Below are 12,749 nucleotides of genomic sequence, written 5' to 3' on the forward strand. Positions count from 1 at the left end.
GACAGACTGACGTTTATTACATCGGTAATTCCCCGGCGGCACGAAGGGGTTAATTGCGTTGCCAAGGTTCCCAGTGAGGGCGGGTCATGGTAAGAACAGCCACACCTCTGTTTTAGGGGGAGGGGACAAGGCAGGATTACCCCGCCCACTTTGTGATAGTGACAGTGGCAGTGTCAAGGGATCGTGGGCGGGGATTCATGGATGACGCACCCATAGCTGGGCGTGGCGTTTTAGGGTGGAATGAAAGAGTGCCCGCGAAATGGGCGTGGTTTTCAGGATAACGGGGTGGGGAAGTGGGAGGGTTTTTCCAGGATTGCGGGGAGGAGCGCTGGGCTGAGGGCAGCTCCGGCCTTGGGGTACGCAGTTCGTAGACGGTCAGCGGAGCTTGTGCCTGGAGAAGAGGGGACATGTGGCAGCCGGCGAGCGAGAGACTGCAGGTGAGCTGTGCCCTAGAGAAGAGCGGAGGGGCCGGCACATGGTCCGCGGACAGGAGCGGCGCCGTCAGTGAGGGGCCCAGGGCAGAGGGGCAGCTGGCAGTGCTGAGAGTGGAGGGGTGAGGAGTGCGGAGGAATGTGCCTGCCAATGACTGCATGGTAGAGGAGGACCGGGACAACACAATAGGGGCTGTCTGCTGGGGGATGGCACTAGTGCTGGGCATAGAGAGGGATGGAAGAGGGGCACTAGTGCTGGGCATAGAGAGGGATGGATGAGGGGCACTAGTGCTGGGCATAGAGAGGGATGGAAGAGGGGCACTAGTGCTGGGCATAGACAGGGATGGATGAGGGGCACTAGTGCTGGGCATAGAGAGGGATGGAAGAGGGGCACTAGTGCTGGGCATAGAGAGGGATGGATGAGGGGCACTAGTGCTGGGCATAGAGAGGGATGGAAGAGGGGCACTAGTGCTGGGCATAGAGAGGGATGGATGAGGGGCACTAGTGCTGGGCATAGAGAGGGATGGAAGAGGGGCACTAGTGCTGGGCATAGACAGGGATGGATGAGGGGCACTAGTGCTGGGCATAGAGAGGGATGGATGAGGGGCACTAGTGCTGGGCATAGAGAGGGATGGATGAGGGGCACTAGTGCTGGGCATAGAGAGGGATGGAAGAGGGGCACTAGTGCTGGGCATAGAGAGGGATGGAAGAGGGGCACTAATGCTGGGCATAGAGAGAGATGGAAGAGGGGCACTAGTGCTGGGCATAGAGAGGGATGGATGAGGGGCACTAGTGCTGGGCATAGAGAGGGAGGGATGAGGGGCACTAGTGCTGGGCATAGAGAGGGATGGAAGAGGGGCACTAGTGCTGGGCATAGAGAGGGATGGAAGAGGGGCACTAGTGCTGGGCATAGAGAGGGATGGATGAGGGGCACTAGTGCTGGGTATAGAAAGGGATGGATGAGGGGCACTAGTGCTGGGCATAGAGAGGGATGGAAGAGGGGCACTAGTGCTGGGCATAGAGAGGGATGGAAGAGGGGCACTAGTGCTGGGCATAGAGAGGGATGGAAGAGGGGCACTAGTGCTGGGCATAGAGAGGGATGGAAGAGGGGCACTAGTGCTGGGCATAGAAAGGGATGGATGAGGGGCACTAGTGCTGGGCATAGAAAGGGATGGATGAGGGGCACTAGTGCTGGGTATAGAGAGGGATGGAAGAGGGGCACTAGTGCTGGGCATAGAGAGGGATGGATGAGGGGCACTAGTGCTGGGCATAGAGAGGGATGGATGAGGGGCACTAGTGCTGGGCATAGAGAGGGATGGATGAGGGGCACTAGTGCTGGGCATAGAGAGGGATGGAAGAGGGGCACTAGTGCTGGGCATAGAGAGGGATGGAAGAGGGGCACTAGTGCTGGGCATAGAAAGGGATGGATGAGGGGCACTAGTGCTGGGCATAGAGAGGGATGGAAGAGGGGCATTAGTGCTGGGCATAGAGAGGGATGGAAGAGGGGCACTAGTGCTGGGCATAGAGAGGGAGGGAAGAGGGGCACTAGTGCTGGGCATAGAGAGGGATGGAAGAGGGGCACTAGTGCTGGGCATAGAGAGGGAGGGATGAGGGGCACTAGTGCTGGGCATAGAGAGGGATGGAAGAGGGGCACTAGTGCTGGGCATAGAGAGGGATGGAAGAGGGGCACTAGTGCTGGGCATAGAGAGGGATGGAAGAGGGGCACTAGTGCTGGGCATAGAGAGGGATGGAAGAGGGGCACTAGTGCTGGGCATAGAGAGGGATGGATGAGGGGCACTAGTGCTGGGCATAGAAAGGGATGGATGAGGGGCACTAGTGCTGGGTATAGAGAGGGATGGATGAGGGGCACTAGTACTGGGCATAGAGAGGGATGGAAGAGGGGCACTAGTGCTGGGCATAGAGAGGGATGGAAGAGGGGCACTAGTGCTGGGCATAGAAAGGGATGGATGAGGGGCACTAGTGCTGGGTATAGAGAGGGATGGAGGAGGGGCACTAGTGCTGGGCATAGAGAGGGATGGATGAGGGGCACTAGTGCTGGGCATAGAGAGGGATGGATGAGGGGCACTAGTGCTGGGCATAGAGAGGGATGAAAGAGGGGCACTAGTGCTGGGCATAGAGAGGGATGAAAGAGGGGCAATAGTGCTGGGCATAGAGAGGGATGGATGAGGGGCACTATTGTTGGGCATAGAGAGGGATGGATGAGGGGCACTAGTGCTGGGCATAGAGAGGGATGGATGAGGGGCACTAGTGCTGGGCATAGAAAGGGATGGATGAGGGGCACTAGTGCTGGGCATAGAAAGGGATGGAAGAGGGGCACTAGTGCTGGGCATAGAAAGGGATAGATGAGGGGCACTAGTGCTGGGTATATAGAAGGATGGAAGAGGGGCAATATTGTTGGGCATAGCGAGGGATGGATGAGGGGCACTAGTGCTGGGCATAGAGAGGGATGGAAGAGGGGCACTATTGTTGGGCATAGAGAGGGATGGATGAGGGGCACTAGTGCTGGGCATAGAAAGGGATGGATGAGGGGCACTAGTGCTGGGCATAGAAAGGGATAGATGAGGGGCACTAGTGCTGGGCATAGAGAGGGAGGGATGAGGGGCACTAGTGCTGGGCATATAGAAGGATGGAAGAGGGGCACTATTGTTGGGTATAGAGAGGGATGGAAGAGGGGCACTAGTGCTGGGCATAGAAAGGGATAGATGAGGGGCACTAGTGCTGGGTATATAGAAGGATGGAAGAGGGGCACTAGTGCTGGGTATATAGAAGGATGGAAGAGGGGCAATATTGTTGGGCATAGCGAGGGATGGATGAGGGGCACTATTGTTGGGCATAGAGAGGGATGGATGAGGGGCACTAGTGTTGGACATAGAGAGGGATGGAAGAGGGGCACTAGTGCTGGGCATAGAAAGGGATAGATGAGGGGCACTAGTGCTGGGTATATAGAAGGATGGAAGAGGGGCACTAGTGCTGGGTATATAGAAGGATGGAAGAGGGGCACTATTGTTGGGCATAGAGAGGGATGGATGAGGGGCACTAGTGTTGGACATAGAGAGGGATGGAAGAGGGGCACTAGTGCTGGGCATAGCGAGGGATGGATGAGGGGCACTAGTGCTGGGCATAGAGAGGGATGGAAGAGGGGCACTATTGTTGGGCATAGAGAGGGATGGATGAGGGGCACTAGTGTTGGACATAGAGAGGGATGGAAGAGGGGCACTAGTGTTGGACATAGAGAGGGATGGATGAGGGGCACTAGTGCTGGGCATAGAAATGGATGGAAGAGGGGAACTTGTGCTGGGCATAGAGAGATAAAAGAAAGGGGACCCGTGCTGGGCATATATGGATAGAAGAGGGGGCACTAGTGCTGGGCATAGAGAGATAGAAGAAGGGGCACCAGTGCTGGGCATAGAGAGATAGAAGAAGGGGCACCAGTGCTGGGCATATAGGGATAGAAGAGGGGCACTAGTGTTGGACATAGAGAGGGATGGATGAGGGGCACTAGTGCTGGGCATAGAGAGAGAGCTGAAAGGGGCATTAGTGCTGGGCATAGAAATGGATGGATGAGGGGAACTTGTGCTGGGCATGGAGAGATAAAAGAAAGGGGACCCGTGCTGGGCATATATGGATAGAAGAGGGGGCACTAGTGCTGGGCATAGAGAGATAGAAGAAGGGGCACGAGTGCTGGGCATATAGGGATAGAAGAGGGGGCACTGGTGTTGGGCATAGATGGACAGAAGGGGCACTAATGCTGGGCATAGAGAGGGAAGGAAGAAGGGCACTAGTGCTGGGCATAAAGATGAATAAGAGAATAGCGCTAGTAATGCTCGGCATAGAGGGGTAGAAGAAGGGCACTGTTGCTGGGCATAGGGATGCTTGGAAGAGGGATGATGGTAATGCTGGGCATAGAAAGGGATGAAAGGAGAGCACTAGTGCTGGGCATAGGGATGTGGGCACTACAACTACTGGGTAGAGGGGCAGTTTGTACTCAATCTTCAGAATAGGGAAAGGGAACACTGAAGAAGCGGGTAGCCTTGTTAATTGGTGGTGGGAGGCATGAGGGCACATGATTGCTGGGCATAGAGATTGTGGAAGAAGTAAACTATGGCTTCTGGGCATGAAGAAAGGTTCATTGTTGGGTGGGCATAGGGGGTGATGGATAAGGGGCAGTATGAATACAGGGGTTTTTGGGTTGTGTTATGGGTGGGGTCAGCTGTGTACATGTGAGATGTACAGTAGTATATGCAGTGGTTGGGGGGGGGGGGGGTGCGGACTTCTTTAATTCTGTCTCCAGTATAATTCACACGTCTGGCTGCTTTATGGAGGTTGGAGTTTGGTGCAGTGCATCTTGTCTTGTCAGTCCACAATGTATCCGTGTCTTAAAGACAGCGGTCTCCTCTCCTTTTTCCATTATACACATATATTTCCTTCCTTATGTTTTATGTTATCTGCATAGAGCAGTGTTTCCCAAGCAGGGTGCCTCCAGCTGTTGCAAAACTACAACTCCCAGCATGCCCGGACAGCCGAAGGCTGTCCGGGCATGCTTGGTGTTGTAGTTTTGCAACAGCTGGAGGCACCCTGCTTGGGAAACACTGGCATAGACCCTCAAGATCCAAGTGATGGGGGTCTCCTGTGCTAGGAGGTGTGGGCCTCATACGCGGAGCCAAAGTGAAACAATTTGGGGACGAGTCCATTGAGGACTTCAGCAGCAAAACAACATTTGTGTGGGAGGATGTGTTGTGATTGTGCAAGTTTACAGGCGCTGTGTTGGTGCCAGCGTGTTAAGTGCTCCCTGGCTGCCTAGCAGTCCTGTTATATTGGGCTTCGTTCCTTGTCTGAGCCCTTGGCTGACAATTCTGCAGTTGTCTCCTTGTTGCATTAAAGGGGTATTCCAGACAGTTTTATATATCAACTGGCTCCAGAAAGTTAAACAGATTTGTAAATTACTTCTATAATTTTTTTTTTATCCTTCCAATAATTATCAGCTGCTGAAGTTGAGTTGTTCTTTTCTGTCTGACAACAGTGCTCTCTGCTGACATCTCTGCTTGTCTCGGGAACTGCACAGAGTAGAAGAGGTTTGCTATAGGGATTTGCTTCTACTCTGGACAGTTCCCGAGACAGTTGTCATCAGAGAGCACTTAGCCAGGGGAAAAAAAAACCTCAACTTCAGCAGCTCATAAGTACTGAAAGGATTAAGATCTTTTAATAGAAGTCATTTTACAAATCTGTTTAACAACTTTCTGGAGCCAGTAGATAATATATATATGTATATATTATCAAGTTTTTTCCTGGATAACCCCTTTAATCTTCACATCATGTATATATTTTCAGTTTTACTTGGCTATGGTCAGTATAATATTGGTAATGTACGTGGAAAGTGTGTACATGATGAGCACTCATAAGAGGGTATTGGCTTAGGGCAGTGTTTCCCAACCAGGGTGCCTCCAGCTGTTGCAAAACTACAACTCCCAGCATACCCGGACAGCCAAAGGCTGTCCGGGCATGCTGGGAGTTGTAGTTTTGCAACAGCTGGAGGCACCCTGGTTGGGAAACACTGGCTTAGGAGAACTTAACTCCAATTTTTTGTATTATGCTTTCGTAACTTTGTAGGTAATTTATCACTAAAACTTGGAAATGTACAAAAACAGAGTGGTTTACATTGCTGCAAGCTCCACGTGATTGTATTACATTGAACTGAATGCTGGAACACAATTGATAATTGTAAGCTATGGCTTTAAATATAAAAATATAAAGCATTTCATGCTAGGGAGAGACTGTCTCCGTGATCAGCTGTCTCACATAGAGAGAGGTCCCCTTTATGGTGCACAGCTAATTATCATACTGTCCATTTCAGGGGGCAGGACCAAGGCTGAGCTGTTTGCCAACAGTGCACACACGGCTACTTTTCCCTTACCTCTCTGGCAAATCACAGGACAGCACCAACTCTAAGGGGGGGCATGGTGTTAGGTCTTAATAATGGTCAAATTCCCTAACTAATATAACTTTTGGACTGCAGCCATAGCTATTCATACTGAATTCAGGTAGCACTGCTGTGCACCATAAAAAAAAAAAAAAAAAAGTGGGAATACACCAACATTTTAACACCCTTATTTTGATGTGAATAAAGAAGAAAGACAAATGATTTTTTGATTCATTGGCTTGTGCAGTAGCACAGGAAGAAAGGGGTTATACTGCAGAAGCAGCCCTGGTCTAAGCAATCGAATGCTGAGGAGATGCTAAAGGAAGGGGTGACGGGGTCTCCTGTGCTAGGAGGTGTGGGCCTCATACGCGGAGCAAAAGTGAAACAATGTGGGGACGAGTCCATTGACAACATTTGGAGGACCAGGTGACGGTCATTAGGCAGTATGGCTGACATTGTTAGCGATAAGACGAAGACTTCCTCTCTTAGGCAGCGTTCAGACGGCCATCTAGACCTGTCCCGTTCTTCTCCCGCCAAAAATAAAAACGGACTTTAACAGATGCAAATGGATGTTATCCGTTTGGATCCGTTATTGTTCAGTTAACAAACCAAAAAAAAATAAAACCTTTTTTTGTTCTGAGCATGCTGAGAAGTAAAAAACGGAACAAAAAACTGATTGAAAAAACAGATGCAAACTGATGACATTAAATGCTTGTCCGTTTTCCATAGACTTCAATGTTAAATTTACTGCATAGCAGATGTATGCTAAGGGCAGCATGGTGGCTCAGTGGTTAGCACTGCTGCCTTGCACTGCTGGGGCCTTGGGTTCAAATCCCACTAAGGACAACAATAAATAAAGCATTATTATTATAATGACGTCAGCAAAGGGCACTTGGCTCGAGAATTCCAAAAAGAAAATAATTTGTAGTATTCAGCAGCTAATAAGTACAGGAAGGATTAAGATTTTTTAATAGAAGTAATTTACAAATCTGTTTAACTTTCTGGCACCAGTTGATTTAAAAGAAAAAAGGTTTTCACAGGAGTACCCCTTTAATCCTCTATGTGGATCCACGTTGTTCTATCATTTATCACCTGCACAGTAGAGAGGGGATACATGGTAAAAGATACAATGCCCCTTTAGTTGTTCTACAGATGTTCCTGCTATTTAAGGTTTCTACTTTCTGTTGTTCTGATTTAAAGTTAATTAACATGATAAAGGAAAAAAGTTACACTGCTCAAAAAAATAAAGGGAACACTTAACCCCTTGGGGACGGAGCCCATTATGACCCTAAGGACGGGAGCATTTTTTGCAAATCTGACCACTGTCACTTTAAGCATTAATAACTCTGGGATGCTTTTACTTATAAATTTGATTCCGAGATTTGTTTTTTCGTGACATATTCTGCTTTATGTTAGTGGTAAATTTTTGTCGATACTTGCATCATTTCTTGGTGAAAAATTCAAAAATTTGATGAAAAATTTGAACATTTTGCATTTTTCTAACTTTGAAGCTCTCTGCTTGTAAGGAAAATAGAAATTCCAAATAAATAATATTTTGATTCACATATACAATATGTCTACTTTATGTTTCCATCATAAAATTGATGAGTTTTTACTTTTGGAAAACATCGGAGGGCTTCAAAGTTCAGCAACAATTTTCCACTTTTTCGCAAAATTTTCAAAATTGGAATTTTTCAGGGACCAGTTCAGGTTTGAAGTGGATTTGAAGGGTCTTCTGGTTAGAAATACCCCACAAATGACCCCATTATAAAAACTGCACCCCCCCAAAGTATTCAAAATGACATTCAGTAAGTGTGTTAAATTCAAAATCTTCATTTTTTTACTTTTGCATGTTCTTGTAGACCCAGTTTTAGAATTTTTACAAGGGGTAAAAGGAAAAAAATCCTCTCAAAATTTGTAACCAAATTTCTCTCGAGTAAGAAAATACCTCATATGTGTATGTCAAGTGTTCGGCGGGCGCAGTAGAGGGCTCAGAAGGGAAGGAGCAACAATGGGATTTTGGAGAGTGAGTCTTTCTGAAATGGTTTTTGGGGGGAATGTCCCATTTAGGAAGCCCCTATGGTGCCAGGACAGCAACCCCCCCCCCACATCGCACACTATTATGGAACGTAACAAGGGGTACGGTGAGCCTTAACACCCCACAGGTGTTTGACAACTTTTTGTTAAAGTCGGATGTGTAAATTAAAATAAAATTTTTTTTCACTAAAATGCAGTTTTTTTCCCCAAATTTTACTTTTTTTTACAAGGGGTAATAGGAGAAAATGCCCCCCAAAATTTGTAACCCCATTTCTTCTGAGTACGAAATACCCCATGTTTGGACGTCAAGTGCACTGCGAGCGAACTACAATGCTCAGAAGAGAAGGAGTCACATTGAGCTTTTAGAGAGATAATTTGTTTGGAATGGTAGTCAGGGGCCATGTGCATTTACAAAGCCCCCCCGTGGTGCCAGAACAGTGGACCCCCCCCCCACATGTGACCCCATTTTGGAAACTACACCCCTTACAGAATTTTAATAAGGGGTGCAGTGAGCATTTACACCCTACTGGCATTTGACAGATCTTTGGAACAGTGGGCTGTGCAAACAAAAAATTAAATTTTTCATTTTCACGGACCACTGTTCCAAAAATCTGTCAGACACCTGTGGGGCGTAAATGCTCACTGTACCCCTTGTTACATTACATGAGGGGTGTAGTTTCCAAAATGGGGTCACATGTGGGTATTTATTTTTTTGGGTTTATGTCAGAACCGCTGTAAAATCAGACACCTCTGTGCAAATCACCAATTTAGACCTCAAATGTACATAGTGCGCTCTCATTCCTGAGCCTTGTTGTGCGTCCGCAGAGCATTTTACGCCCACATATGGGGTATTTCCATACTCAGGAGAAATTGCGTTAGAAATTTTGGGGGTCTTTTTTTCCTTTTACCTCTTGTGAAAATAAAAAGTAAAGGACAACACCAGCATGATAGTGTAAAAATTTTTTTTTTACACTAACAGGCTGGTGTAGACCCCAACTTTTTCTTTTCATAAGGGGTAAAATGAGAAAAAGCCCCCCAAAATTTGTAGTGCAATTTCTCCCGAGTACGGAGATGCCCTGAACTGTTTCCTTGAAATACGACAGGGCTCCGAAGTGAGAGAGCGCCATGCACATTTGAGGACTAAATTAGGGATTGCATAGGGGTGGACATAGGGGTATTCTACGCCAATGATTCCCAAACAGGGTGCCTCCAGCTGTTGCTAAACTCCCAGCATGGCTGAACAGTCAGTGGCTGTCCAGAAATGCGTGGAGTTGTTGTTTTGCAACAGCTGGAGGCTCCGTTTTGGAAACACTGCCGTACAATACGTTTTTCATTTTTATTGGGGCGGACATTGTAAGGGGGTGTATATGTAGTGTACACTCTTACTCTTTATTATATGTTAGTGTAGTGTAGTGTTTTTAGGGTACATTCACACTGGCGGGTTACGGTGAGTTTCCCGCTAGGAATTTGCGCCGCAGCTCATACTTGAAGCAAGAAACTTACTGTAAACCCACCTATGTGAATGTACCCTGTACGTTCACATGGGGGGGGGGGGGGGGCAAACCTCCAGCTGTTTCAAAACTACAACTCCCAGCATGTACTGACAGACTGTGCATGCTGGGAGTTGTAGTTTTGCAACAGCTGGAAGCACACTGGTTGGAAAACCTTCAGTTAGGTTCTGTTACCTAACTCAGTATTTTCCAACCAGTGTGCCTCCAGCTGTTGCAAAACTACAATTCCCAGCATGTACTGATCACAGAAGGGCATGCTGGGAGATGTAGTTATGCAACAGCTGGAGGTATGCAACTACAACTCCCAGCATGCTGAGACAGCTGTTTTCTGTGTGGGCATGCTGGAATTTGTAGTTTTGCAACATCTGGAGTGGTACAATTTAGAGACCACTGAACAGTGATCTCCAAACTGTGGACATCCAGATGTTGCAAAACTACAACTCCCAGCATGCCCAGATAGCAAACAGCTGTGTGGGCATGCTAGGAGTTGTAGTTTTGCAAGATCTAGAGGGCAGTATAGAGATCACTGTGCAGTGGTCTCTAAACTGTAGACCTCCAGCTGTTGCAAAACTACAAATCTCAGCATGGCCACACAGCAAACAGCTGTCTGGGCATGCTGGGAGTTGTAGTTTTGCAACATCTGGAGGGCTACAGTCTAGAGACCACTATAGTGGTCTCAGACTGTAGCCCTCTAGATGTTGCTAGGCAACTACTCACCGGCTTCCGTCGCATCCAGGGAGCCGTCCTCTTCTGCCGCCCGCAGATCTCCGTCGCCTCCCGCCGATCCCCGTCGCCCGCAGCCTCTGGAGGGGTAAGTGGACGTCGGCGCCCGTTCCTCTTCATTTTCCCCCTTCTGGCCCGCCTATTGTGGGTGGGCAGGACGGGGAAAACTAAATTAAAGTCCCCCCCCCCCCGATCTGCTATTGGTGGTCGCGTCTAGACCACCAATAGCAGGGATAGGAGGGGTGGCACCCCTGCCACCTCACTCCTATGCCTTCAGGGGGATTGTGGGTGTCATAGACAACCGCGATCCCCCCTTATATTCCGGTTCACCATAGACCCTTAATGACCCTGAATCGGCACATATCGCAAGTGTGAATTCACTTGCGATTTGCGCCGATCTCCGACATGGGGGGTCTGATAGATATCAGCAGTCACCCTGGTCCGGTCCCTGCCCGGCGGGGTCCGAAATTCCCACGGGCGTATGGATACGCCCTTCGTCCCCAACAGGTTAAACAACACAATGTAACTCCAAGTCAATCACCCTTCTGTGAAATCACACTGTCCACTCAGGTAGCAACACTGATTGACAATCAATTTAACATGCTGTTGTGCAAATGGAACAGACAACAGGTGGAAATTATAGGCAATTAGCAAGAGAGCCAATAAAGGAGTGGTTCTGCAGGTGGTGACCACAGACCACTTCTCAGTTCCTATGCTTCCTGGCTGATGTTTTGGTCACTTTTGAATGCTGGCGGTGCTTTCACTCTAGTGGTAGCATGAGACAGAGTCTACAACCCATTTAAGTGGCTCAGGTAGTGCAGCTCATCCAGGATGGCACATCAATGTGAGCTGTGGCAAGAAGGTTTGATGTGTCTGTCAGCGTAGTGTCCAGAGCATGGAGGCGCTATCAGGAGACAGGTCAGTACATCAGGAGACGTATAGGAGACCGTAGGAGGACAACAACCCAGCAGCAGGACCTCTACCACTGCCTTTGTGCAAGGAGGAGCAGGAGGAGCACTGCCAGAGCCCTGCAAAATGACCTCCAGCAGGCCACAAATGTGCATGTGTCCACTCAGAAACAGACTCCATGAGGGTGGTATAAGGGCCCGACGTCCACAGGTGGGGGTTGTGCTTACAGCCCAACACCGTGCAGGATGTTTGGCATTAGCCAGAGAACACCAAGATTGGCAAATTCTACACTGTTGCACTGTGCTCTTCACAGATGAAAGCAGGTGCACTCTGAGCACATGTGACAGACGTGATAGAGTCTGGAGATGCTGTGGAGAACGTTCTACTGCCTACAACATCCTCCAGCATGACCGGTTTGGCGATGGGTCAGTAATGGTGTGGGGTGGCATTTCTTTGGTATCCTCCATGTTCTTGCCAGAGGTTGCCTGACTGCCATTAGGTACTGAAATGAGATCCTCAGACCCCTTGTGAGACCATATTCTGTTGTGGTTGGCCCTGGATTCCTCTTAATGCAAGACAATGCTAGCCCTCATGTGGCTGGAGTGATGCTATGGACTGGCCCGCCTGTTCCCCAGACCTGAATCCGATTGAGCACATCTGGGACATCATGTCTCTCTCCATCCACCAACGCCACATTGGATCACAGACTGTCCAGGAGTTGGTGGATGCGCCAGGTCTGGGAGGACATCCCTCAGGAGACCATCCACCACCTCATCAGGAGCCTGCCCAGGCGTTGTAGGGAGGTCATACGGGCACGTAGAGGCCACACACACTACTGAGCCTCATTTTGACTTGTTTTAAGGACATTACATAAAGTTGGATCAGCCTGTAGTTTGATTTTCCACTTAGATTTTGAGTGTGACTCCATATCCAGACCTCCAGGGGTTGATAAATTTGATTTCCATTGATAATTTCTGTGATTTTGTTGTCAGCGCATTCAACTATGTAAAGACGAAAGTATTTCATACTAGTTTATTCAGATCTAGGATGTGTTTTTTTTTAGTGTTCCCTTTATTTTTTTGAGCAGTGTATTTAAAAGAAGAAAAACTACCTCAAGAGGACATAGGCCCATATTTATCAAACTGAGTGAGAGACAAAAATAGAGAACTTTTCCCACAGCAGCCAATCACAGCTCAGCTA

The 12,749-nt window shown here is 48.6% G+C and overlaps 1 protein-coding gene across 1 annotated transcript in view; it reads left to right on the forward strand.

Moving 5' to 3' along the window:
• Window positions 1-283: 283 nt before the first annotated feature.
• Window positions 284-12,749, forward strand: part of PID1 (phosphotyrosine interaction domain containing 1) — a 66,915-nt gene continuing 54,449 nt past the window's right edge. Inside the window, exon 1 of the mRNA XM_056564530.1 lies at window positions 284-437. Within this exon, the coding sequence (XP_056420505.1) occupies window positions 408-437 (30 nt within the window). The 5' untranslated portion in view covers window positions 284-407. The remainder of the gene's footprint in view (window positions 438-12,749) is intronic.

This window comes from Hyla sarda, chromosome 3 (genome assembly GCF_029499605.1).
Source record: "Hyla sarda isolate aHylSar1 chromosome 3, aHylSar1.hap1, whole genome shotgun sequence".
Lineage (NCBI taxonomy): Eukaryota > Metazoa > Chordata > Amphibia > Anura > Hylidae > Hyla > Hyla sarda.